The following is a 24,648-nucleotide window of genomic DNA, read 5'->3' as shown; positions in this document are numbered from 1 at the left end:
GTAGAAAGGATGTAACCATTGTAAACTGCAGGTATCATTCCTTGGCTTTACTCATTACAAAATAGTTGTATTCATTTGTTAAGTCAGGTTTTTGGAACTCCGAACACATTTTACTAATTACAACTCATAGCTATAATCCCAGGTCATTCCAAAAAATTCTATTTAACAGGTAAATTTTTAAGTTATTCATTCTCAGACCCTTTAAGGACCCTGCTACCCCAATCCAAGTGGTAACCAGATCCTTAATCTTTCCCTGGAGTGTGGGAAAATGTAGCCTTGAATTCAAACATTCTTCCTGTCCTTTGTGAAAGGCCAAGACACTGAGCCAGTTGTGCTTGATATCATAGAGGTAGGGGGAGAAAAGAGATGTGAGTACCTCTAGGCAATCAGAGGGCAGAAGAGTTTCCCTCAGGATTATCACAAGTTAGATGTTAGGGCACCATGGAGGCATGATGTTAGACACGAGGCTCCCAGACTTGGCAAAGAGTCTCTTGTCCCAGAAATCTGTAGAAGCTCCAAAGAGGCAGACCTGAGTGGATCACATGGCTGGGATGGTGGACACTGCTGTGGTGACCAGGATGGACTTCCACCGCTATGGAAGTCCCTTAGAAACTTAGTGAATTTCTAGTGGGTGAGGAGGTGGTGAAGATGCCCCAAAGATGATCAAGGTAGAATTCCCTATTAGTCCTACATGAGAGCTCATTTCAAAGCGCTTTAAAGAATATGGTGGAAGAAGGCAGAGAAAAGAAAGAGCTCTTGTTTACAAAAGAATGACAACCAATATAGAAGGTGCAACAGAAACAGAAAATCACCAAATAATAATTGATTCTGATGAGGCTCCTCAATGGATACTAAACCACTGAGTGGGAGATGACTAAGGAATAGAATACTCACAGGGTCTCAATGTAACACCCCTACAAGCAATGTACTAATTATAAAGAGACATTTGTTTTTTGTAAAGGGAGAAATTTGGTGAATATCACCAACAATGAGACAAATTGACAAGTGCCTCTAGATGTGATGCACCAAGAAGATATATTTTTTAAAAATAAAATTCTGTGTCCTGTGTTCCTGCCCTACCCCATCACCAAATTTTTTTGACCTGAATCTCTCAGGAGGAACTAATCAGACAACTCCAAATTAAAAGATATTTTGTAAAACAGCTGACAGCATAGAGTAGGCACTCAACTACTGTGCTTAGAGTTGGATGGACAGACGCATGAGTAGCTGGCTAGCTAGTTAGACAGATAAATGGATGGATCAATGAATGTAGATCAGTGACTGGTTGGCTGGATGATGAATTAATAGATGGATGGATGAATGGGTGGATGGATGATTGGACAGTAGTTGGGTGATGGAACAAACAACTGGATGGAAGAATGGATGGACTAATGCTGTAGGCAAAGTTACTCAGACAGCAGCCCAAGGTAGATTTTGAATGGGATCTATCAGAAGAAAGAGAAAGAAAGAGGGAAGGAAGGGAAGAAGGGAGGAAGGGACGGAGGAAGGGAGGAAGGAAGGAAGGGAATGTACACGTGATATTTCTTGTATTTATTGAATAGTTATTTTTTCAAATGGATGGAGGAAAGTACTCATTTTCACGCCTTAAGAATTAGGAGTGAGTACAGATTTTGCCAGGCTTCACTGATGGTTTATTAGATAATTTCAAATAGGTGGAGTTTATAAAGAAAAGTAAAGTAGCATTTCAATACTGTAGATCCCACTGTCATCACTTGAAAGTATTTTGCCATTGTGCATGCTACTGTCAAATGTCAAAATGTATCACTACAGGCCCAACGCTGGGAGTGGAAGTCGGTGGGTTGTAGTCCCAGAGACCTAGGTAAGAACAGGCTGCTGTGTTTTCCCTTCCTCAGGGTGAAGATACTGCACTGTCCATTCCAAGCATCAGCGGTCAACGATCAGTGCCAGTTGGAGTAGGCATACAATTTCCTGTGATGAGAAGGTCCTCCAGCCAGGTGAAATCACCTATCAGAGGACTAGAATTCTTTGGCCCCTCCTCCTGTAGACAGGGGTATCTCGTCACTTTCCACGTCGTCCAGAAAGCAAAGACAACTGACATTCTATAACCATCGAACACATCACTTCCATTCATAGTATCCAACATTCATTCAATAACTATGTTTTGAGTGCCTACTATGTGTTGGAAGGGATACAGTTCTTGTCCTAAAGTGAAAAGAAAGGGCTCAATAAAAAAGAAAAGCTCCAAATTTCACTCATTCTCCCCTCCTTTTCATGGATTATAAAAGAGAGGAGTGATGTTTCAGTAAGAATGACACCCTAGCGACAAATGTATATTTATAAATTATCATCAAAAATGCCTAGCTCACGCAATTTCTCCCCAAGTCACTCCTCATTGGGCTTGGAGTGAATAATAATTCTCCATAACAATAAATAGGTTTTTAACAGTGAAGTTTTACCCTGAAATTTGTGTATATAAGTATGAAACTCATATTACAAAAATCCTTGTGGATGGAGCATTGTGAAGTAGGTGGCAATGCAACAGCAGTCTTAGAAGTAATGGTTGCCAGTGTTCATTTGCCAGTTTCTTCAGTTAAAAAAATGTTTTTACAGAATTAGAAGAAAAATTGCAGAGAGCTGGACACTTGCAGATCATGACAAGAAATCCTGCCTCCCCTCCCCCCGTCAACCACAAAGGAAAAAAAATCCACCAGGCATCACAAGGAATGGGGAAGAACGAAAAAGGAAGATGCAGATGGATGAGGACAAGTTTCTCTTCATTAGAAGAAGGATTTCTTAATCAAAAAGATTCTGAGCAAAATCGCTGTGGAAATTTATCAAAACGAGAGCCGTGTCCATGACAAATTAGGTACATGTTATTTTTTTGTGACCTTAGATCTAGTTGTTCACAGTCTTGGCACTGCCAGGCTTCACAAACTGCAGTGTCAGTAACTTGCTGGCTGGTGGACATGATAAGAAGTTCAAAGGTTATCTAACAGTAATACAGCCCTTTGTCACATTTCATAGTGTGTCCTGTAATAAACTGAGTCACTGCCTGCACATTGCTCTAAGTATAATAAAACTTAACTATCTTTCTGGATCATTCTGATTTGATGTTCTGCTAAAAACATGAATTCTTTTTCCTGAAAAATAAAAATGAGTGTTAATGACTTCCGCTGTTCCTGCATGTCAGGTGGTTCAGGAAGAGGATTAAAAACAAAACAAAACAAAAAAAAACCCGTGATTAAAACACCTGAAACTAGCTCTTAGAAGCCTTAGTGTGGCTATTTCTCATAAATCCAGAGAGAAGATGGGCAAAAGAGGGGACCAAAAAAGTACAGGCATACCTTGGAGATACAGCAGGTTTGGTTCAACTGCAATAAAGCGAGCCACACTATACTGTAGTCTATTAAATGTGCAACAGCATTATGTCTAAAAAAAATCACAGTACATACCTTAATTTTAAAATATTTTGGAGATAAAAAATGCTAACCATCATCTAAGCCTTCAGCGAATTGGAACCTTTCTGTTAGTGGAGGGTCTTGCCTTGACGTCGATGGCTGCTGACCAGGGTGATGGCTGAAGGCTGGGTGGGTGTGGCAATTACTTAAAATTAAACAAAAGTGATGTTTGCTGCATCGACTGACTCCCTTTCATGAATGATTTCTCTGTATGTAACATGCAATGCTGTTTGATAGCATTTTGCCCACAGGAGAACTTCTTTCAAAATTGGAGTCAATCCTCTCAAACCCTGCCGCTGCTTTATCAACTAAGTTAATGTCATATTTTAAATCCCTGGTTGTCATTTCGACCATCTTCACAGCATCTTCACTAGGGGTAGATTCCATCTCAAGAAACCACTTTTTTGGCTCATCCATAAGAAGCAACTCCTCATTTGTCAAGGTTTTGTCATGGGATTGCAATGATTCAGTCACATCTTCAGGCTCCACTTCTAGTTCTAGTTCTCTTGCTTTTTCCACCACATCTGCAGCTGCTTCCTCCACTTAAGCCTTGAACCCCTCAGAGTCATCCGTGATGATTGGAATCAACTTCTTCCAAACTCCTGTGAATGTTGATATTTGGACCCCTTCCTATGAATCATGAATGTTCTTAATGGCATCTAGAATGGTGAATCCTTTCCAGAAGGTTTTTGACTGACTCTGCCCAGATCCATGACAGGAATCACTATCTATGGTAGCTGTAGCTTTATGAAGTGTATTTCTTAAATAATACGACTTGAAAGTCTAAATTACTCCTTGATCCATGGGCTGAGGAATGGATGTTGTGTTAGCAGGCATGAAAACAACATTAATCTTCTTATACATCTCCATCAGAGCTCTTGAGTGACTAGATGCATTGTCAATGGGCAGTAATATTTTAAAAGGAATCTTTTTCTGAGCAGTAGGCCTCAACAGTGGGCTTAAAATATCCAGTGAACCATGTTGTAAACAGATGTGCTGTCATCCAGGCTTTGTTATTCCATTTATAGAGCACATGTAGAGTAGATTTAGCATAATTCCTAAGGGCCCTGGGATTTTCACAATGGTAAACGAGCACTGGCTTCAACTTTTAGTCACCAGGTGCATTAGCCCCTAACAAGAGAGTCAGCCTGTGCTTTGAAGCTTTGAAGCCGGGCACTGACTTCTCCTCTCTAGCTATGGAAGTCCTGGGGGGTATCTTCTCCCAATAGAAGGCTGTTTCATCTACATTGAAAATCTGTTGTTTAGTGTAGCTACCATCATGAATTATCTCAGCTAGATCCTCTGGGTAACTTGCTGCAGCTTCTCCATCAGCACTTGCTGCGTCACCTGGCACTTTTGATGTTATGGAGACGGCTTCTTTCCGCAAACCTCATGAACCAGCCTCTGCTGGCTTCAGACTTTTCTTCTGCAGCTTCCTCACCTCTCTCAGCCTTCATAACATTGAATAGAATCAGGGCTTTGCCTGGATTAGGCTTTGGTTTAAGGGAATGTTGTGGCTGGTTTGATCTTCTATCCAGACCACTGAAACTTTCTCCACATCAGCAATAAAGCTGTTTCACTTTCTTACCATTTGTGTGCTCACTGAATTAGCACTTTTTATTTCCTTCAAGAACTTTTCCCTTGCGCTCACAACTTGGCTAACTGTTTGATGTAAGAGGCCCAGCTTTCAGCCTGTCTCAGCTTTCAACATGCCTTCCTCACTAAGCTTAATCATTTCTAGCTTTTGATTTAAAGTGAGAGACATGTGACTCTTCCTTTCACTTGAACACTCAGAAGCCACTGCAGGGTTATTAACTGGCCTTATTTCAATACTGTTGTGTCTCAGGGAATAGGGAGGCTGGAGGAGAGGGAGAGAGACGGGGAACATCCTGTTGGTGGAGCAGTCAGAACACTCAATATTCATCATTAAGTTTGCCATCTTATGTGCGCGTGGTCTGTGGACCTCCCCGCCCCCCCCCGCAATTCCAATAGTTACATCAAAGATCACTGATCACAGATCACCATAACAAATATAATAATAATGAAAATGTTTGGAATATTGCAAGAATTACCAAAACGTGACGCAGAGACACAAAGTGAGCCAATGCTGTTGGAAAAATGGTGCTGACAGACTTGCTCAACGCAGGGTTGCCACAAGCTTCAATTTGTAAAAAACACAGTATCTGCGAAGCACAATAAAGTGAGGTCTGCCTGTATCGGGTGGCCCACGTAGCTAGGGGGTGTTGAGGATCAGGGTTTGCTCAAGATAAAGTGGCAGCTAAAAGCAGAAACAGTATTTTTGTCTCCCTTCAAACAAGATAGGGCTGAAAAGCCAAGGCCCAAGAACAGCCAGACAAACAACAAAGGACAGACAAATATGATTCCAAAACAGGACAGAGTTAATTACTGGGGAACTGGGACTGTGGTCATAATCAGTATGGATGAGTCCTGGGGAAATGGCAGCACTGCTGGAATGATTTTAGTGGGCATTGCAGCACAGTGAGACTGGTGATGTGATGGCAAAAACAATAAGAATTAGTATCTATTACACGGCAGACTAAGTGCTTTGTACACATCATCTCACCTAATTCCTACTGCAATACTATGTAGATTTTATTATTATCACTGTTTTTCAAATGCAGGAGCTGAGACTCAAATATGTAGAGCAACTTGTCTTTCATAATGGAATGAGACTGGTGAAAGGAGTAGACCTAGAACTCTATTTCATCTCCCCAGGCTTCTCTCAAAACACATTTTTTTTTTTTTTTTTTTTTTTTTTTTTTGCGGTACGCGGGCCTCTCACTGTTGTGGCCTCTCCCGTTGCGGAGCACAGGCTCCGGACGCGCAGGCTCAGCGGCCATGGCTCACGGGCCCAGCCACTCTGCGGCATGTGCGATCTTCCCGGACTGCGGCACGAACCCGTGTCCCCTGCATCGGCAGGCGGACTCTCAACCACTGCGCCACCAGCGAAGCCCACATATTTGACTCCTATTGAGTGTGTACATTTAAGAACAGCAAAGTAAAACAATTATTAGCTCTAACATTTCTGATTTCATTTACATTTCTATTTTCAAGACAATTTATTCACTTAATTGAGACTCTATAAGAAAGTGAAGTTTCAGTATATGAAAATATTGGCTGAGCCCCAGTCCCTTGTGTGAAAAAATTCATAGAAATCCAAGTGCACTTCCCTTTACTATTGACCTTATGGGAACAGAAATACAACCAGAAATAAACCAAGTGAATTTACTAGTGACTCTGCTCAACTGCTAGCATTAGCTAGGGTTCAATGTCCTGAGTCCTTGACCTGGCTTTGTTACAACTACAAGATTATCATCTCCTTATAGGCAAAGACCACCCATGTTATCTATGTACGTCTCTTCCATGATACATTCTAGAGCTCCTATCACATAATGGATGGTCAATAAAGGAATAAGATATTTTTACCTCTCTGGGCCTTGGCTTCTGGAGAGATGGATTCAGATCATTGTTTAAGATCCCTTCCTAAGACAATAACATTATCACAGTCTATTTATATGCAGGAGTCATGAATCAACTCTACTATATACATACAAGTCTGAAATTGTGCTCTGTCTGTGACTCTTCTGTTATAGCACAAGGTGCCAGGTTACACAGAATTAGCACTTTGTAACTGCTTTTTGATGATGATGCTTCTTTACATTGATATAGCACTCCCCAGTGTATGAAGCACTTGTGTGTATTCTCCAATTTTGTCTTCCCATCATCATAACTATTTAAGAAAATATTATCCTCATTTTCCATATATGACTGGATCAAGGTCATTCAGCTAAAAAATGCCAGGGCATGAGACTGGAACCCAAAACCAGGAGTATTGATCCAGTGCTCCTTCAACTAAAACACACATCACATCATCGACTTCACCACCATTAGCATTATCACATCACCCCCACCATTACAGTGATCACTATCACCATCACCATCATCACCATTACCGTAAAGCTGACCAGAGAGCTAAAATATCCACTTCCAGGCTGGGGCTTGACACAGATCTAGTACAGACACCACTGTCAAGTATATGCAGTTCATCTTGGTTGTCTTCCCACATACCCAACTCCCTAATTATTCCCTAAAAGAAAAAAAAAATCACTTTTCCAACTTTTTTCCTGCAACAAATCTCTCAATTCTGCAAACTGCTGTTCTCAACTAGATAGTAATAGAGAAGCAACCTCCTCGAATTATTTCACAAAGAGGCGGCAGTTGTAATGGCGTGTTGAAACTGGCTGGTACAGGCTTGCTAGAGGTGACTCAAACACTCAGAAATTTCAGACTGGATAGGAAGTCAGCAAATGCTACAAATCAGGGGTTTTTTTTTTTTTTAGAGAGAACTCATTAGTCAGTCCACCACTATTATAGTAAACAGCAGGCCTAATAAGATCACTTGCCTTTTAAAATAGGTGTTTGACCTATCCTTCTCTAAGTCTTCCAAAATATAGCAGAGGGAGGAACACTCCCAAACTCATTCTACGAGGCCACCATCACCCTGATACCAAAACCAGACAAGGATGTCACAAAGAAAGAAAACGACAGGCCAATATCACTGATGAACATAGATGCAAAAATCCTCAACAAAATACTAGCAAACAGAATCCAACAGTACATTAAAAAGATCATACACCACGATCCAGTGGGGTTTATTCCAGGAATGCAAGGATTCTTCAATATATGCCAATCAATCAACGTGATACACCATATTAACAAATTGAAGGAGAAAAACCATATGATTATCTCAGTAGATGCAGAGAAAGCTTTTGACAAAATTCAACACCCATTTATGATAAAAACCCTCCAGAAAGTAGGCATAGAGGGAACTTTCCTCAACATAACAAAGGCCATATATGAAAAACCCGCAGCCAATATCGTCGTAAATGGTGAAAAACTGAAACCATTTCCACTAAGATCAGGAACAAGACAAGGTTGACCACTCTCACCACTCTTATTCAACATAGTTTTGGAAGTTCTAGCCACAGCAATCAAAGAAGAAAAAGAAATAAAAGGAATCCAAATCGGAAAAGAAGAAGTAAAGCTGTCACTGTTTGCAGATGACATGATACTATACATAGAGAATCCTAAAGATGCTACTAGAAAACTACTAGAGCTAATCAATGAATTTGGTAAAGTAGCAGGATACGAAATTAATGCACAGAAATCTCTGGCATTCTCATACACTAATGATGAAAAATCTGAAAGTGAAATTAAGAAAACAGTCCCATTTACCATTGCAACAAAAAGAATAATATATTTAGGAATAAACCTACCTAAGGAGACAAATGACCTGTATGCAGAAAATTATAAGACACTGATGAAAGAAATTAAAGATGATACAAATCGATGGAGAGATATACCATGTTCTTGGATTGGAAGAATCAACATTGTGAAAATGACTCTACTACCCAAAGCAGTCTACAGATTCAATGCAATCCCTATCAAACTACCGCTGGCATTTTTCACAGAACTAGAACAAAATATTTCACAATTTGTATGGAAACACAAAAGACCCCGAAGAGCCAAGCAATCTTGAGAACGAAAAATGGAGCTTGAGGAATCAGGCTCCCTGAATTCAGACTATACTACAAAGCTACAGTAAACAAGACAGTATGGTACTGGCACAAAAACAGAAATATAGATCAACGGAACAGGATAGAAAGCCCAGAGATAAACCCATGCACATATGGTCACCTTATCTTTGATAAAGGAGGCAAGAACATACAGTGGAGAAAAGACAGTCTCTTTGATAAGTGGTGCTGGGAAAACTGGACAGGTACATGTAAAAGTATGAAATTAGAACACTCCCTAACACCATACACAAAAATAAACTCAAAATGGATTAAAGACCTAAATGTAAGACCAGACACTATCAAACTCTTAGAGGAAAACATAGGCAGAACACTCTATGACATACATCACAGCAAGATCCTTTTTGACCCACCTCCTAGAGAAATGGAAATAAAAACAAAAATAAACAAATGAGACCTAATGAAACTTAAAAGCTTTTGCACAGCAAAGGAAACTATAAACAAGACCAAAAGACAACCCTCAGAATGGGAGAAAATATTTGCAAATGAAGCAACTGACAGAGGATTAATCTCCAAAATTTACAAGCAGCTCACGCAGCTCAATATCAAAAAAACAAACAACCCAATCCAAAACTGTGCAGAAGACCTAAATAGACATTTCTCCAAAGAAGATATACAGACTGCCAACAGACACATGAAAGAATGCTCAACATCATTAATCATTAGAGAAATGCAAATCAAAACTACAGTGAGATATCATCTCACACTGTTCAGAATGGCCATCATCAAAAAATCTAGAAACAATAAATGCTGGAGAGGGTGTGGAGAAAAGAGAACACTCTTGCACTGTTGGTGGGAATGTAAATTGATACAGGCACTATGCAGAACAGTATGGAGGTTCCTTAAAAAACTACAAATAGAACTACCATATGACCCAGCTATCCCACTATTGGGCATATACCCTGAGAAAACCATAATTCAAAGAGTCATGTACCACAATGTTCATTGCAGCTCTATTTACAATAGCCAGGACATGGAAGCAACCTAAATGTCCATCAACAGATGAATGGATAAAGAAGATGTGGCAGATATATACAATGGAATATTACTCAGCCATAAAAAGAAATGAAATAGAGTTATTTGTAGTGAGGTGGATGGACCTAGAGCCTGTCATACAGAGTGAAGTAAGTCAGAAAGAGAAAAACGTAAACCGTATGCTAACATGTATATATGGAATCTAAGGAAAAAAAAAGTTCATGAAGAACTTAGGGGTAAGACAGGAATAAAGACACAGACCTACTAGAGCATGGACTTGAGGATATGGGGAGGGGGAAGGGTAAGCTGTGCCAAAGTGAGAGAGTGGCATGGACATATATACACTACCAAACGTAAAACAGATAGCTAGTGGGAAGCAGCCGCATAGCACAGGGAGATCAGCTCGGTGCTTTGTGACCACCTAGAGGGGTGGGATTGGGAGGGTGGGAGGGACGGAGACGCAAGAGGGAAAAGATATGGGAACATATGTATATGTATAACTGATTCACTTTGTTATAAAGCAGAAACTAACACACCATTGCAAAGCAATTATACTCCAATAAAGATGGTTAAAAAAAAAAACCAAAAAAAACCCAACTCTACCTGAGATTTGAGCCCATGGTCAAGACCATATTCTCCAAAGACCATCGCCAACCTTGCTTGATCCTTAGGAGTGGGGCTAATTTGTGGGAGAAAATGTCTAGGCACCATGTCAGAATAAATTTCTTAAAATCATGCAGTTGGAATGGCATTGCTGTACCTCATTTGTAGTTATATTGGTTGAGGAACATAGTCAAATATATACTGATAAACTTCCATGGTCAAATAAAATAAAATATTTATGAAAAAATAAAAAATCAAATAGGTGTTTGTTAACTAATAAAATCTCAAGCAATAAGCCATTGAACTGGAAAATCTTCTGCAGTACGGTGGCAATATCTGGATGGAAAAGAGATCTTTTTCCAGCATCCCTTAATCACAGAAATGGGTTAAGCTCATCTTGGATAATACTAATTACTGTTTATTTAGTACATACTATAACCTAGGTATTTTATACACATTTTTTCACCCAATCCTCATTTAAGTCCTGTGAGACATTATCTCCCTATAACAGATGGAGAAACAGACCCACAGAAATTACATGATGCAACCAAGGTCACTCAGCTAAAGGGTATAACTAGTATTTGAGTTCACCTAGTTTGGGCCCCCAGTGACTGCATACTTTCCACCCAGCGGTTCTGAACAGTCAAAGGAATGCTGTTATTGACACAGCTACCAGAATAGTTAAAGCTTTACTTGAGCAATTTCTTCAGTAGTAAGTATAAAGATGCACATGTCTCAGACGACACGGGCACTCTTCTCTGCAGAAGCAGAATGGTGATTCAGATGACCCTGTGGTCCCTCCTCGTCTTCTAGGTTTAAGATTTTGTATCACACAAACTATGTTCATTATTATCTAATGTATGAATTGGATTCTTGAACAAATCTTTGTCTTCCTCACCACTAAAGGCTTTCAGGGGCAACTCCTATTTTTCCACAATTAGAAAAGGCTTTCATCACAATGATCAGGGCTCTCCCCACTTCAAACTGCACTCTTTCCCCACCTTTGAAGCAATACTTTGCCCAAGAAAAACCCACCAAATTTTTTCCGTACCAAATGTAAAACCCAACAAATTAATTCCTCTTCAGAAGATTGTCATAACTGTCCTGACTCTATTTGCTAATTATTGATGCTCTCCAGGTTGACACAGGAGATTTGTCCATCTGTTTCCTGGTTTGAACATGAACTAAATTTGTGAAGGCAAGGTTGTGACAACAGCCTCCCTTCTCCTGGGCAACAGATTATGATGCTACACACTCAGTTATTATATTACTGCAGAATCTGCTCAGAAGGAAGAGATAGCTGATCCCAGCACTAACGAGCTGAAAGACCAGCAACTGGCAGGATAATAAAATAACAGTAACAGCTAACAGCAGTAGTGCCAGGCACTACTTCAAGAACTCTATTAACTCTTTTGATCCCAGCAAATTAATTCTTTCTAATATACCTCACTGTCACTCGAGCAAAGTTATCTACGCACAGACAGTAAAGAAAAATTTAACCAACTTGACTCGAGCACCACAAACCATATCCTCTTGAGCTTGGTTTCCCTGACTCATTGCCTGTATTTCCTGATATCCATGCAGTTAATGGATTACATACAAGAGCAGAGTCTAGGCAATAAATACTTTGAATCCAAGCAGTCTATCTCCAGAGCCCATTCTTCTACCTCCTTCACCATATTGTACTAGTGAGGAAATTGGGAACCAAGGAGATGGCGTGAATTCACAAAGGTTACAGTTGTTGGAAACCATAGAATCCTAGCATTTCAGGATTAATATAAAACTTAAAACTATTAAACATAGGTATTCAAATACTACAAGAGAATATTTCTTAATATTCTGAAAAACAAAACAAAACAGATTAATAATTTGTACCAAGCCTCTCAGCATTATGTGTCATGCCAAGAGCAATAAAAGCAAGCAAGTACAACTTGATCTCAATCTTTGAGCTTAATTTGGGCACTACACATAAATCACATTTATTCCATAGCATTTCACTTACCATTTGTGAAAAAAATTATAAAGCCCCCAATTTAAAATGATTACCTTCTGCTAATAACCAGGGTGAACAATATGGAAAGTAGAAAGTCTCAGGAGAAACATTTAGTCAAACACACACTTGGCCAAACACAACCTGCATGTCCCCTGTGGGAACCAACCGTTTTGAAAACCAATGTGTGTGCCTGTGATTCCACTTACCAGAATTCCTCTTCCTTGGTATCAGAAGGGAAGGTTTAGAAGCATCAGAGTGTCTACTGAAGAGTTAAGGACTCTCTTCACTTCCCCTCTGGATCAGAGGTGCTTGTAAACAAAATTATTTTCTCCTTTCATTGTGCTAAGAAATCTTGTCTCCTCTCTACCTAAATAACTCTCCCACTGGTCTGAAATTCTCTAATACCAATAAATTTGACAGCAAAGTTTGCATGTGCTCCAGAATCCAGCTAAATGAACTCCAGGAGTGGGAATCTAAATGTAAGTACTTAATTTGGAAGCTCTGAAACTAAGTGAATTAGAATAGCCTAGATATTCATTAAAACATATTTTCTTCAATTGTACATCAACTAAACTTCAGTTAAAAGAATGCACCTCCTTCAGAGAATCGACTTTAGTGGGTCTGTGGTAGGGCAAAGGAACCTATATTTTAAACAAGTGTTCCAGGCAATTCTGATGCAGGAAGTTGATTCAAAGGCCACTGTGAAGAACACGGGTCTATATAAAATCATAGGCACTAGAGGGAAGAGCATCCATCAAAGGGAGGGAATATAAAACATCGCAAAAGTGTGTAGTACAAGGTGGAGGCTGCAGGCACTGGAAAAGGCAGGCCAAGGTGAGGAGGCATGAAAAGGACTACGGAACTACTAGTCTTTGGAGGTGGATGACTAGCAAAGATTAACTCTGCCTACCCAAAAAGTCTGCTTAGCTCTGTATATCCAGCTTACAAAATCATAACCCAGATATTAAAACCAACTCTAGATATAAAACAGAATAGAAAGAAAGATAGTAATGGAAGGACCCATAGTTAACTAAGGGACATGGACTCCAAAAAGTCTCCAAAAACAAGAGCATAAGTGATATTTTGAAAAACCACCAATTTTTTCAGTTTCAGATATAACACATTTTCTTCATCTAGGGGAAAATCCTCTCCTTGTTTTTCCAAGTCATGAGTAAACAAGAAAATGTTCTTTAAATCACTCCCTTTAAATATCTTACCTTCTATGTTGCCGGATTCCTGACAAAATCAATAGCATGGTTGCCACTATGATGATGCAAAACATCACACCAAATATAATAATCCAGATGGGCACAGATGGGTCAGTAGGTGGTGCAAGAGTGGCAGGAATTCTTAAAAATTCCAGAGTCTGGTCATTCAAAAAGAAGGCATTGTTGATCCGGTTCCTATTCATTCTAAAATACAATGAGGATTAAAAACAAATGAAACAAGACAGAAGAAACATTAGAAACAGAAGGTATAACCCTATCTCCCCACGATTATAACTATCTCTATAAACAGAGCATCCCCCTAGCAGGAGACTTCAGGTTGAACAGACAGTTTGATAAGGACAAATCATGCTGTGGTTTTCTGTCTATAAGTGGCAGTGCTGGTTGCCAGAAAGATGCTTCTCTATGTACTACTGCCCTCCACTGTTGATAATGTCCTAGAAGTAACTGGAAGTCTTGAGCTTTGAGCTCTGCCCACCATGTTTTATTTCCTGAGAGGCAGCATCTAGATTAAAATGACAGAACTCTATTTAAGGTGCCTTACATAAATACCAACAGCCTGAAAAGATAAAATAATATGCAAAAAGTGGGTGATAAATATGAGAAGAAAAAACAAAACCAGCAGCAGAAAAGAGAACACGAAGCCAGGAGCAGCTACAAATCCATCAATTTGATCTTTTTTTTTTCATTCAATTCAACAAACATTTGCTGGAAACTTACTAAGTACCAGATCCTGTGCTAGGTGCTGGAGATACAAAATGAAATAAAAATACCCAAGGAGCTTACAGTCTAGAAGAGTGGCCCATCAGTCCCTCCACAATCACAGTGCAATCACAGTGCAAGGGGTAAATATGGGCACAGTGGGAGCACAGCAGAGGGGTAAGTACATCATAGTAAAATGTCACAGCTGCTTTCCTAAGAAGGCAACTTTTGAGCTGTGCTTTGAGGGACAAGTAGGAGTTCTTTAGACCAAAGTGTGCAGTGAGCATAGGAATTGGAGACATGGTATGTAGTATGATTTGTTGCGTCAGCTGCAAGTAGTTCCATATGACTAAAGTAAATGGTGCTTTAGGAGTACAAAAGTCTAGAAAAATATGAAGGTAAATGCATTACTTTTCCCAGGGAAAATCTGTATCTTTGGTGGTAGTGGCACTTAGGGAGCGGTTGGTGGCAGTTAGGTAGGGGTTGGTAGCAAAAACTTATTTGACTGAAACTAAATTTCTAACTGGAATTTGCAAATTAGATGAGGAGATTTCTTGGAGATAACTGTGTGGCCTTTACTGAATTCACACTAGGCAAGCTGACTTCAACAACCTCCAGAGTAGCACTGAAACCAGAATATAACGTGAACCTTACGTGTGATGTCAAATTTTCTAGGAGCTGCGTTTAAAAAAAAAAGTAAATAGTAACAGGGAAAATTAATTTTAATAACATATATTTTGGGACTTCCCCAGAAGTCCAGTGGTTACGACTCTGAGCTCCCAATGCAGGGAACCCAGGTTCGATCCCTGGTCAGGGAACTAGATTCCACATGCCGCAACGAAGAATTCACATGCCACAACTAAAGATTCCACATGCCACAACTAAAGCTCCCCTGTGCCGCAACTAAGACCCAGCACAGCCAAATAAATAAATATTTAAAAATATATATATATATATTGCCCACTATATCCAAGAAAATATAATTTCAACATGTAATCAATTTTAAGTTGGTTCACATTTTATTTTGTGCTCAGTCGCTGAAATTTGGTGTGTACTTTACACTTACAGCATATCTAATCTTGGACTAACTACATTTCAAGTGCTTGAGAGCCACATGTGGCTGGTGACTACTGATCCTGAACCTGAGAGTAAAAGCTGGAGAATCTCTGCAGACCAGCACCAGGGTATCAGGAAAGACCTCCTTTAGCAAATGAAAATCTATGGGGAGGCCTGATTATTCATAAATGGGAAGGAGAATCCCAGCCAGGGAATCTGCAGCAGGGGATAATTTCCATGCAATTTTTATCAAACTACGGAATGTTTTCTTTTTTCGTAACCTAATTTTGCTAACACGGTAACAAAAAACTTCCCACAAAATAATGAACCCCACTACCAAGGTATAACAGAGTAAACTGAAAAGTTGCTCTGCATTCTCATTCTGTCTACCTGGTTGGTTAGCACTCAGGCTGATAAGAAATTCTAGTTTAGTACAAACTATATCTCCATCTACCACTGAAATCCCCAAGAGGCGTCAATCACCATGGATATCTTCTAGACAAGATTGGCCTTGAATAAGGCCAGGCCCTCAAAACAGATCAAAAGCAGACATCTTAAAACTGGTCTGTCATCCCCTCGCCTAATTCCATAGGTGTGGATACTCTAGCAGACCGGGAGAAAAAAAAAAATCACTGCATGTGCTGGCAGCATGCCTGCGTTCAAGTCGTCACTCTCTATTTTTCTAGGTGACCTGAGCAAATCAGTTAATCTCCCTGAGCCTCAATTTCCTCATTTATAAAGCAGGGATAATAATAATAGCTCACAAATGATTGGTGTTGATACTAAATGCCACAGACGCATCAGAACATGCCTTGTGAACCAGAAAATATTATGCAAGCATTAGGCGGAACTAGCATTATTTTGCCCAACCACATAGGTTCTTCAGCCTTGAAATTCCTACTGCCTGCCTTCTAGGTACCATCTCCTTTCTTTTCAGTCTATCCTTCCCTCTTGGTACTGTTTCCTTTATTTTCATACAATTCTGATGAGTCCTATCCATTCCCGGACATAAATTCCCATTCTATTGGCCATCCTCACCCCCTCAATAGCCCTTCTTACTAGGGCCTTTGAAACAGACATTTTGTTGTGAACACATTCCTCTAGATCTTCAACCTTCACCCTAAACACTCACTCCTCCTCCTCACATTAACTGAAGCCTGGTTTAACCACAGGGCCTTCATTTTCCTTGTAGCCCTCCCTCATCACAGGGCTTGAATAAAATCCCTTTTCTCATGAAATACAATATTCCTAATTCTTACTCCCTAAGTAGTGGCTCTTAGCAGTATTCTTACTGGCAAAAGTGCAGAAACAATTTGGCTCAAACCTTCTTGTTAGGGCTTCCCTGGTGGCGCAGTGGTTAAGAAACCGCCTGCCAATGCAGGGGACACGGGTTCGAGCCCTGGTCTGGGAAGATCCCACATACTGCGGAGCAACTAAGCCCGTGTGTCACAGCTACTGAGCCTGTGCTCTAGAGCCCTTGAGCCACAACTACTGAAGCCTGTGCGCCTAGAGCCCGTGCTCCGCAACAAGAGAAGCCACCGCAATGAGAGGCCCACTCACCGCAACGAAGAGCAGCCCCTGCTCGCCGCGACTAGAGAAAGCCTGCACACAGCAACGAAGACCCAACGCAGCCAAAATAAATAAATTTATTTATTTATTAAAAAAACAAAACAAAGAAACCCTTGTTAAATCATTCCCCATGGGTCTAGAGCCTCAATGCCTTTGCTTCAGCAAGGGAAACAGATGATTATTCACACAAAAGCACTTGGCATTTGATTATACACTCATTATCTTAAACACTGATATTTTACAAAGAGCAGATGAGTTCTTTCACTAGATATTTCTCTTTGGTAACGAGAAAAAATATGCATTTCAGTAACTTGTAAATAAATCCTTTGTAAGAAGAGTGAACTTTGTTTCATTCTTTTTCAGGAAATAGTTTATTTTGTGAACTCATTCTTCCAGTACACCTTTGCCCAACACCAATCATGTGTGGGATATGAAGTTTTGATACACATAAAGTGCATATTAATTGAAATGAAAACAAACTGCTTCCTCTGCTTCTGGGCAGAAAAGAATACATTTCACTTCTGAAAGTTTGTTATAATCCCAAGGAGAGGAGATGGGGAACTGTCAGGAAAAAATGGGTAAAACTTCAAATGGGTGAAAAATATGACTGAGAGTCCTGCAAATCTACCTTTCTGGACAGTTTCCACCTTTTATTGTTTTTGAGTTATTTTGCATATCTGTAAGTTGGAGAAAACTGATACAATGTAAATGATTCTTGTCCACAGAAAATCAAGGTGAATTGTGTCTGGTGGAGCACTGTCAATGGATAGACTGGTGTATCTTTTAATAAATAAACATCACCATTCTTCAATTCCTGCATTTGCATGCTGCCTTGAAGTCTCCTTTAAACTGGTTTTAACATCTTACTAGTTCCCTCATTAACTAATAAGATAATAAAATCTTTGATAGCATTTATTTTTAATTTGTATGAAAGTCGTGCTTTTACCTTTTTTTCAAAAAATTATCTTTTAAAGGTAAAGACTTTCACTTTGCTGTACAGTAGAAACTAACACAACACTGCAAAGCAACTATACTCCCCTAAAAAAAAAAAACCAAAAAACACGTAAGCATTCGGGCTCGAGAAGGCATATGATGAACCATCACACAATAGTGCCGTATAAGGTGTTCTCGCCAAAAGAAGACAGTACTAAACCTTCTTAGCTAATGTTTAAACCAGGGCTTCTGAGCCACAGCACAATGGATATTTGGGGTTGAATAGTTCTTTGTTGTGAAGTGCTGTCCTGAGCACAGGAGGATGTTAACTGGCGTCCCTAACTTCTGCCTACTCCGTCACCAGCACTGTACAACAACAATGTCTCCAGACATTGCCTAATGTCTCCTTGGAGGCAAAACTGCCCCTGGATGAGAACCACTGATCTATACTAATCTCTATTCCAAAGTAACGAAATGAAGCCTTTGACATCTTAATAAATAAATCACTGTGAACCAGAGAGAGAAGTCTTCAAAATCTATCAAAACAGCTGAATTAATCAACAACTTGATTTACCAGTGGAAGGCATATTTAGCGGTGATTACCTTATGGCTGACTGTACCTCAACAGCAGGAAGGGTGTGATTCCTTGAAGGATCGGTAACCACAAACCAGAATGACACGCGCTGGGTTACGTTGCAAAGTAGGACGTGGGAAATTCTGCAGATGATGGGAAGAAAAAAAGTACATTATGAGCGAATAACACCAAATTGCATTAGACATTCCACTCTGGTGTTATTACCATCTTAAGAGGTGAAGAAATGGCCTAGTAAGAAGAAAATAATATAGGAAATTTCCTTTATTTCAAAGTAATAGACTTGGGGATCATTCCTAAAATAAGGAATCTACCAAAAAAGAAAGAAAAAACAGAATGGCTCAGTAGAGGGCATTACGTATCTCATTCTTCATCACCTGTTAGCTGACAGCATCCCTGTTTCCTCAACTCTTGGCCTCTCTGACACAAAAGCCTTTTGTGTTTCCTCATCAGGATCTTTTTAGTGTCCTCTTCATTCAGCCTTCCACCTCTCAGAACCAGACAAATCTGTTGATCGAGGACTTGCTTCCTCTGTTGGCCACTGTTTCCACCCCTCTCCTACTCCAGTAACTGGGGTCGGCCCAACAACAGACCTCCAGACTGAAGTGCTGTAACATTTACCAGCAGGCTTTGAACACTGTTTTTGCGGGTACCTGCTTCCAACTATAAATTGGAAATGTGCCTCACTCTACTCTGTATCCCTGGATCACCAGTAGAAATGACAAGAAAGAAATGGCATTAGTGTTCAGATTAGAGACAATCTACATATGAATGTATGAAATCTATGAACGCAGAAAATAAGAGGAGAATCCACAACAAACCAACGTTGTTGGAGCTAAAAAATAAGTCCCGAAAGGCTTTCACCAGGTCCTTAAGAATAAAATTACAAAAAGTGACATTAGCAACCATTCTAGAAGAAACACACAGCCTCTGTAGAAATACAAGTAAATTCGCTCTTTTTCCTTAAAGGAGCATTCAAGTGCATTTTGTTCATTTTTACAGTAATGAAAGAGAGTGCCCTTCAGTCAATTTTCAGGGCCTGGTACAAATTATTATATTTTCTCCCTTTAAATGTCAAGGGCAAAAAGTGGAGGGCTCCCCCGCCACCCAGAGCCAAGCGCCTGGGCCAGCAGTGGGAGCTGAAGGATCCCCTGTGCTCAGAACACAGGTGCACCCCGCGAGGCCCCGGGTGGGTCCGCGGGGCCCCGGGTGGGTCTGCGGGCCCCCGAGTGAGTCCGCGAGGTCCCGAGTGGGTCCGCGAGGCCCCGAGTGAGTCCGCGAGGCCCCGGCCTGGCGCACGCAGGACCTCATGCCCAGAGGTTCCGACGCCCCACGAACCGTAAGCTTCAGCGCCGTAAGCTTCGCGTCTACAGACTTCGGGGCCGCCCAGAAGCCAAAGCCCGTCAAAGGTCCGACCCCGCTGACCCATGAGCATGGGCAGCTACCTGAGTATGTACCTGGGCATGGCCAAGGCCACGCAGCCAGCCCACGCCCGGAAGCGCCGGTCCCCATGGTTCCCATGGACCGGGCCGCCCGCGGAACTTGCCTCCCGATGGCCGGGACGGGTGCCAAATCCTGTGCTACCCCCGCCGCCGCCAGGATCGCGGGCTCTGGTTCCGCAGCAGGCCGCTCCCCGCCATCCTGCGCAGCTGGAAGTACTACCCGGTCCGCGGGTCCTTGGTGCCCCAGGCCTGGAGGCGCCTTCCCAGCGAGCCGCCCCTCCGCACCTTCTCGGGGCTAGGGTTTCCGGCCATGGCAACGGTTTCACGATGAGGTCCCAGTGGAACGCCCGCCTCTCCTGCCACACGCAGAGCCTGGTGGACATCCGTACCGCCTCCGTTGAAAGCCTAAGCAGCTTGTCCACATGTCCGCCCAGCCAGGAGTCCCCGGAACCCTGTGCCAAGGAGACCACGCTGAGGGCCCTCAGCCGATGCGAGGAAGGACAAAGGCGGCTCGACGGGCCTCTCAGGTCTAAGAGCCCCAAGCCCAGGCTGTCGGCGTTCCGGCCCGTGATGAGGAATGGAGTGGTCCCTGTCTTTGTGCCCAGGCCGGGGCCTCTGAGAAGAAGCATCTGCTCCCGGTGCAAGCGCCTCCGAGAAGAGGACACTGAGCCCCGGCCTGACAGCAGCCCTGCCTGAGCCTTCCCTGCCTGCCGCCCACCTTGCTGTGAGCACCCCCCCCACCCCCACCCGCCCAGGGCACAGTCACAGAGCCTCGCTGGAGAGATGGGGGCAGATCAGCACTCCCGGGCCTGGGCCTCCTGCAGTCTGACATCCCCCTTGAGTCCTGAGAGCCAAGGCCACCTCCTCCTAACACTCAAACCCACATTTCTTTTACCCAGCTGACCCCTGCCCTACCCCTGCCTGAGTCACTGGCACGGACCGCCAGGCCAGCTCCCTCCACTCCAGCCAGGAGCTGCCAAGCCCCAGAGCCACCTCTCCTACCTGCAGAGCCCGCCCCGAGGAAGCACCGCTGACGTCCAGGCCTGCACTCCCTCCTGCCCACCCACCCTTGCTGCCTTTGCCCCTGAGAAAACCCTTCTCAGGAAGGCGTGCTTCTCCCCTACTGCCCACTTCATACGGTTTAAAGGTGGTTCTTATTTTAAATAATACTAAAATAGCTTCATTATCCTAGAGATTGTCATGGTCTTTCTTTCAAAGATTCAAACATTAGGATTTCATCCACATGATGGTTTCTCCACCCTGGCTCTGTTGGGGCCAGACAAGTCTTTGTTTGTGGGGTGCAGACCTCTGCATTGTAGGGTTTTAGCAAAATCCCTGGTCTCTATCCTCTAGGTGCCGTAGATAATCCATATTGTAAACATACAACGTGTCTCCAGGCCCTGCCAGATGTTTGGGGGGGGCGGGGCGCGCGGTGCACAATGACACTGGTGGAGAGCCACTGAGGGACAGTGCCCTCTACTGGCAGAAACAGTCAAGCCCGGTCTCCCAAAATGTGCCTTTTTCAAAGACACAGAGATGAACAAAATGAAGTGGTGTGTGCTTGGCAAAAACAAATCCCCCACTTTGCAGAATGCTGTGGGGTGCGAATGACTCATGTTTGGGGCCTTATTAACAATCAGACAATGCGGTTTTTTAAAATGAGCTACTCATTTATCATCTTCAGGTTGGCAAAAATTGAAAAGTTAAAAAATATCAAATGCTGGAAATGATGCAGAGAATTGGAATCCCAGTTAGTGCTGTGGGTGTCGATAGGTCCAGCCCTTCTGAAGCGGCATTTGGAAGTGTTTCCTAGAACACAGTGCGGCCACCAGAAACACTCTTACACACACACACACACACACACGCACACACACACACTGGTGAGGATGTTCTTCGCAGCCCCCTTTGTCAGCAGAGAATTGGAAGAAGCTAAATGCCCACCAACAGGGGAAGGGATAAAGTAAACATGGTATTGCTATCAAGGGACTACTATTCCACAGATTAAAGGAAAGAAAGAGCCCAGGGTTTCTGCACTGTTCGGTCTGGGCCACATAATTCTATGATGTGGATGCCCTGTGCGTTGCAGGATGTTTAGAAGCAAACCTGGCCTCTGTGGACTCGACATCATCAGGACCTCCTCCAGTAAAAACAATCAAACATGTCTCCAGCCACTGCCAAACACTCGCTGAAGGACAAAAATCACCCCCAGTTGGGAACTACGGATCTAGAGTTACACATTTTTTAAAAACAGGTATATCTCAAAAATACACTGTCAAATGAAAAAGATGGGAAGTGGCATATTATGGGTAGCACAAGCCATTTATATAAATAAAAAAAATACAAAATAATATTGCTGGCATAATAGAGGGGGCCGGAAACCAAGTAAATGGTCATTTGGACACTTTGCCTGTATTGTTCTTTCCATCTAAAGCCTCTTCAAATACTGTTCAAACATGAATTTCAAGGTTTCCCCTCTAGAGAGTCAGAGAATGAGCTGTAAACATAGCAAAGTCCCTTCTCCCTCCCATGGAGCACGCTTTCTAAGGGGGCGGAGACAGAAGGTAGACATTTAAATAAATGTACACACTGACAGGTGGGGAGATGTGCTATGAAGAAACCAAGGCAGGAGGAGGGATGCACACAGCTGCATCGACACACTGTGGCCCAAGCGCTTCCTCTGTCCCCATCACCATGGAACCCACTATCCCTTACTACGAATTCAAGTCCTTCATTCCGTGTTTCCACTGGGTGGCAACTCAGGCTTTAACACAGCACCTCAGCAAATAACAGGAAAATATGTTATCTACTTAGAAATAAAGGTGTCCAAAACATTAAAATTGCTGGCTGAAAATATTAAACTCAACATTTTCAATGGAGACAGTTACTGTTACATACAAAACATCCTGGGCTGAAACTCTATAAATCAAGCTTTTATTCTGAAGTTTACTACCTGCCATTTGCTAAACATGAGACAAGGCACTGCACTCTGCGTGAGTTACTAGAAAGGGCTTGAGACCTTCGTGTGTCAGTGAGGATACGGTTAACTGCTTAGGGTCTTCCTCAATAGAAGAGTAGTAAGTATCCCTCCTACATGATGGTTTAGCCAGGAAAAGTAAGTCAAAGATTTTAAGCACACAAAACAGTAAGCTTCTGCTCTACAAATATCAACTACAGAAACAGAACTACAGAGATGTGTTTACATTTTGTTCCGATCCAGGCAGTTGAACTGGTAATGAGTAAACCCACTTCCCAAAGTAGTGAGCTTGTGGGGAAAGGGCCAGGGGAAAGCACACCCCTGCTTCTGGAGCCAGCTGCAAGGCAGAGGCTGCATAGGACGATGGAGACACCCTCGCGGGCTGGGGCTTCCTCCTTGTCTGGATGATCCTTTGGGAAATTAACGGATGTCCTGGGTACCGCAAGAGTAAGACACTGAGGTCCAACAAGAGATAAAATGCAGGCGGCGGGGAGCTCCTTCTACTGTGGCCATTCCCGCCACCTTCACCGTGGGAGTATCCGCCCAGGGGACTCAGGTGCAACACGAGGGAGAAATGGTGGGTGGGACACCGTCTGCTTGTGTCCACTGCAGCCCAGTAGACGGGGCTCTGGTTTAAGAGCCAGGACGTTAAGCATGCTTCATTCACTCACAGATGTTTACCAAGAGCTAACAGTGATTAGCCACTATGGTTAGGGAGGGTTAGGAAAAGAGTTCTACTGCAGGGGCATTTAGATTGCACGACCTTGCCCATGAGTGCCGGGTCTACGAGTTTAGTGCTATTAAGACGCTTGAAGATCAAGGTCACAGTGTGAGCTCACCAGAAGATTAAAACCAAAGTGGGAGCCAAAACTCCCGAGATGCCCGGATCTGCCCACAAGACGCCATGCTCCGTCGGAGAACAGACCCAGGACAGAGGGGAGGGCACAGGGCTTCTGGATTCCACGTGGTCTGTCCACAGTCTTTGTCAGGAGGGGCTCTAATTTCTACCCACAGTAGAACTTCATAGTCTCCAAGCTTTGAGCACCGTTTTCAATTTTATCAGCTGAGCGTTCCCTGGGAGCCTATCAAACACTCTGTCCATCTGCAACACAAGACTTCTCTGGGCCCTGGGCCACGAGGCCAAGGCCCAAGTCCACCCTCCACTGTGCGGCCCTGTATTCCTGAAGTGTGGCCCGTGTGGGCGCTCAGTGACTGTGATATGAATAGATGGATGAATGAACTAACAGAACGGAGTAATGAGCTCCACTGTTTTTACTCACTGTTTCTACATTATTCCAAGAGAGAGTAACTGAGAAAGTAAATTAGGCCAGCATGGCAATAACAGAAAAGGGAGGAAGGAAAGGAGGGAGATTACTTCCCTAAAACTTTGTTTCCCCAATCACAAATATTCAGACAACATAACACAGACAACTCTCTAGTGTAAGAAGACTCCTGAATATAGTGCAGATAGAGGTAGCCAAGAGGAAGTGTACATATAAGGAAAGTGGGTGCTAAAGGGAGTAACATG

At 42.4% G+C, this 24,648-nt stretch overlaps 1 protein-coding gene across 9 annotated transcripts in view; it reads right to left on the bottom strand.

Moving 5' to 3' along the window:
• The window catches only part of CLTRN (collectrin, amino acid transport regulator), a 79,025-nt gene that overhangs the window by 33,097 nt on the left and 21,280 nt on the right, over positions 1-24,648 (bottom strand). For 8 of the 9 annotated variants that reach the window (XR_016391398.1, XR_016391401.1, XR_016391400.1 and 5 more), the window contains 2 exons: positions 18,716-18,829; positions 13,844-14,038 (listed from right to left, as the gene is read on the bottom strand). Coding sequence is in view for 4 of the 9 variants with exons in the window: in XM_089904761.1 (XP_089760887.1) it covers positions 13,844-14,038; positions 18,716-18,829 (309 nt within the window). In the remaining 5 variants the exon portion in view is untranslated. Of the gene's footprint in view, positions 1-10,870; positions 12,935-13,843; positions 14,039-18,715; positions 18,830-24,648 lie in introns of those variants that run through there. The other variant, XM_089904762.1, reaches the window with a different exon arrangement.

Source organism: Delphinapterus leucas, chromosome X (genome assembly GCF_059928025.1).
Source record: "Delphinapterus leucas isolate spDelLeu-1000000601 "Yukka" chromosome X, BTC_Dleu_Yukka2, whole genome shotgun sequence".
In the NCBI taxonomy this organism is placed as follows: Eukaryota; Metazoa; Chordata; class Mammalia; order Artiodactyla; family Monodontidae; genus Delphinapterus; species Delphinapterus leucas.
This window is presented reverse-complemented; position numbering and strand designations above follow the sequence as displayed.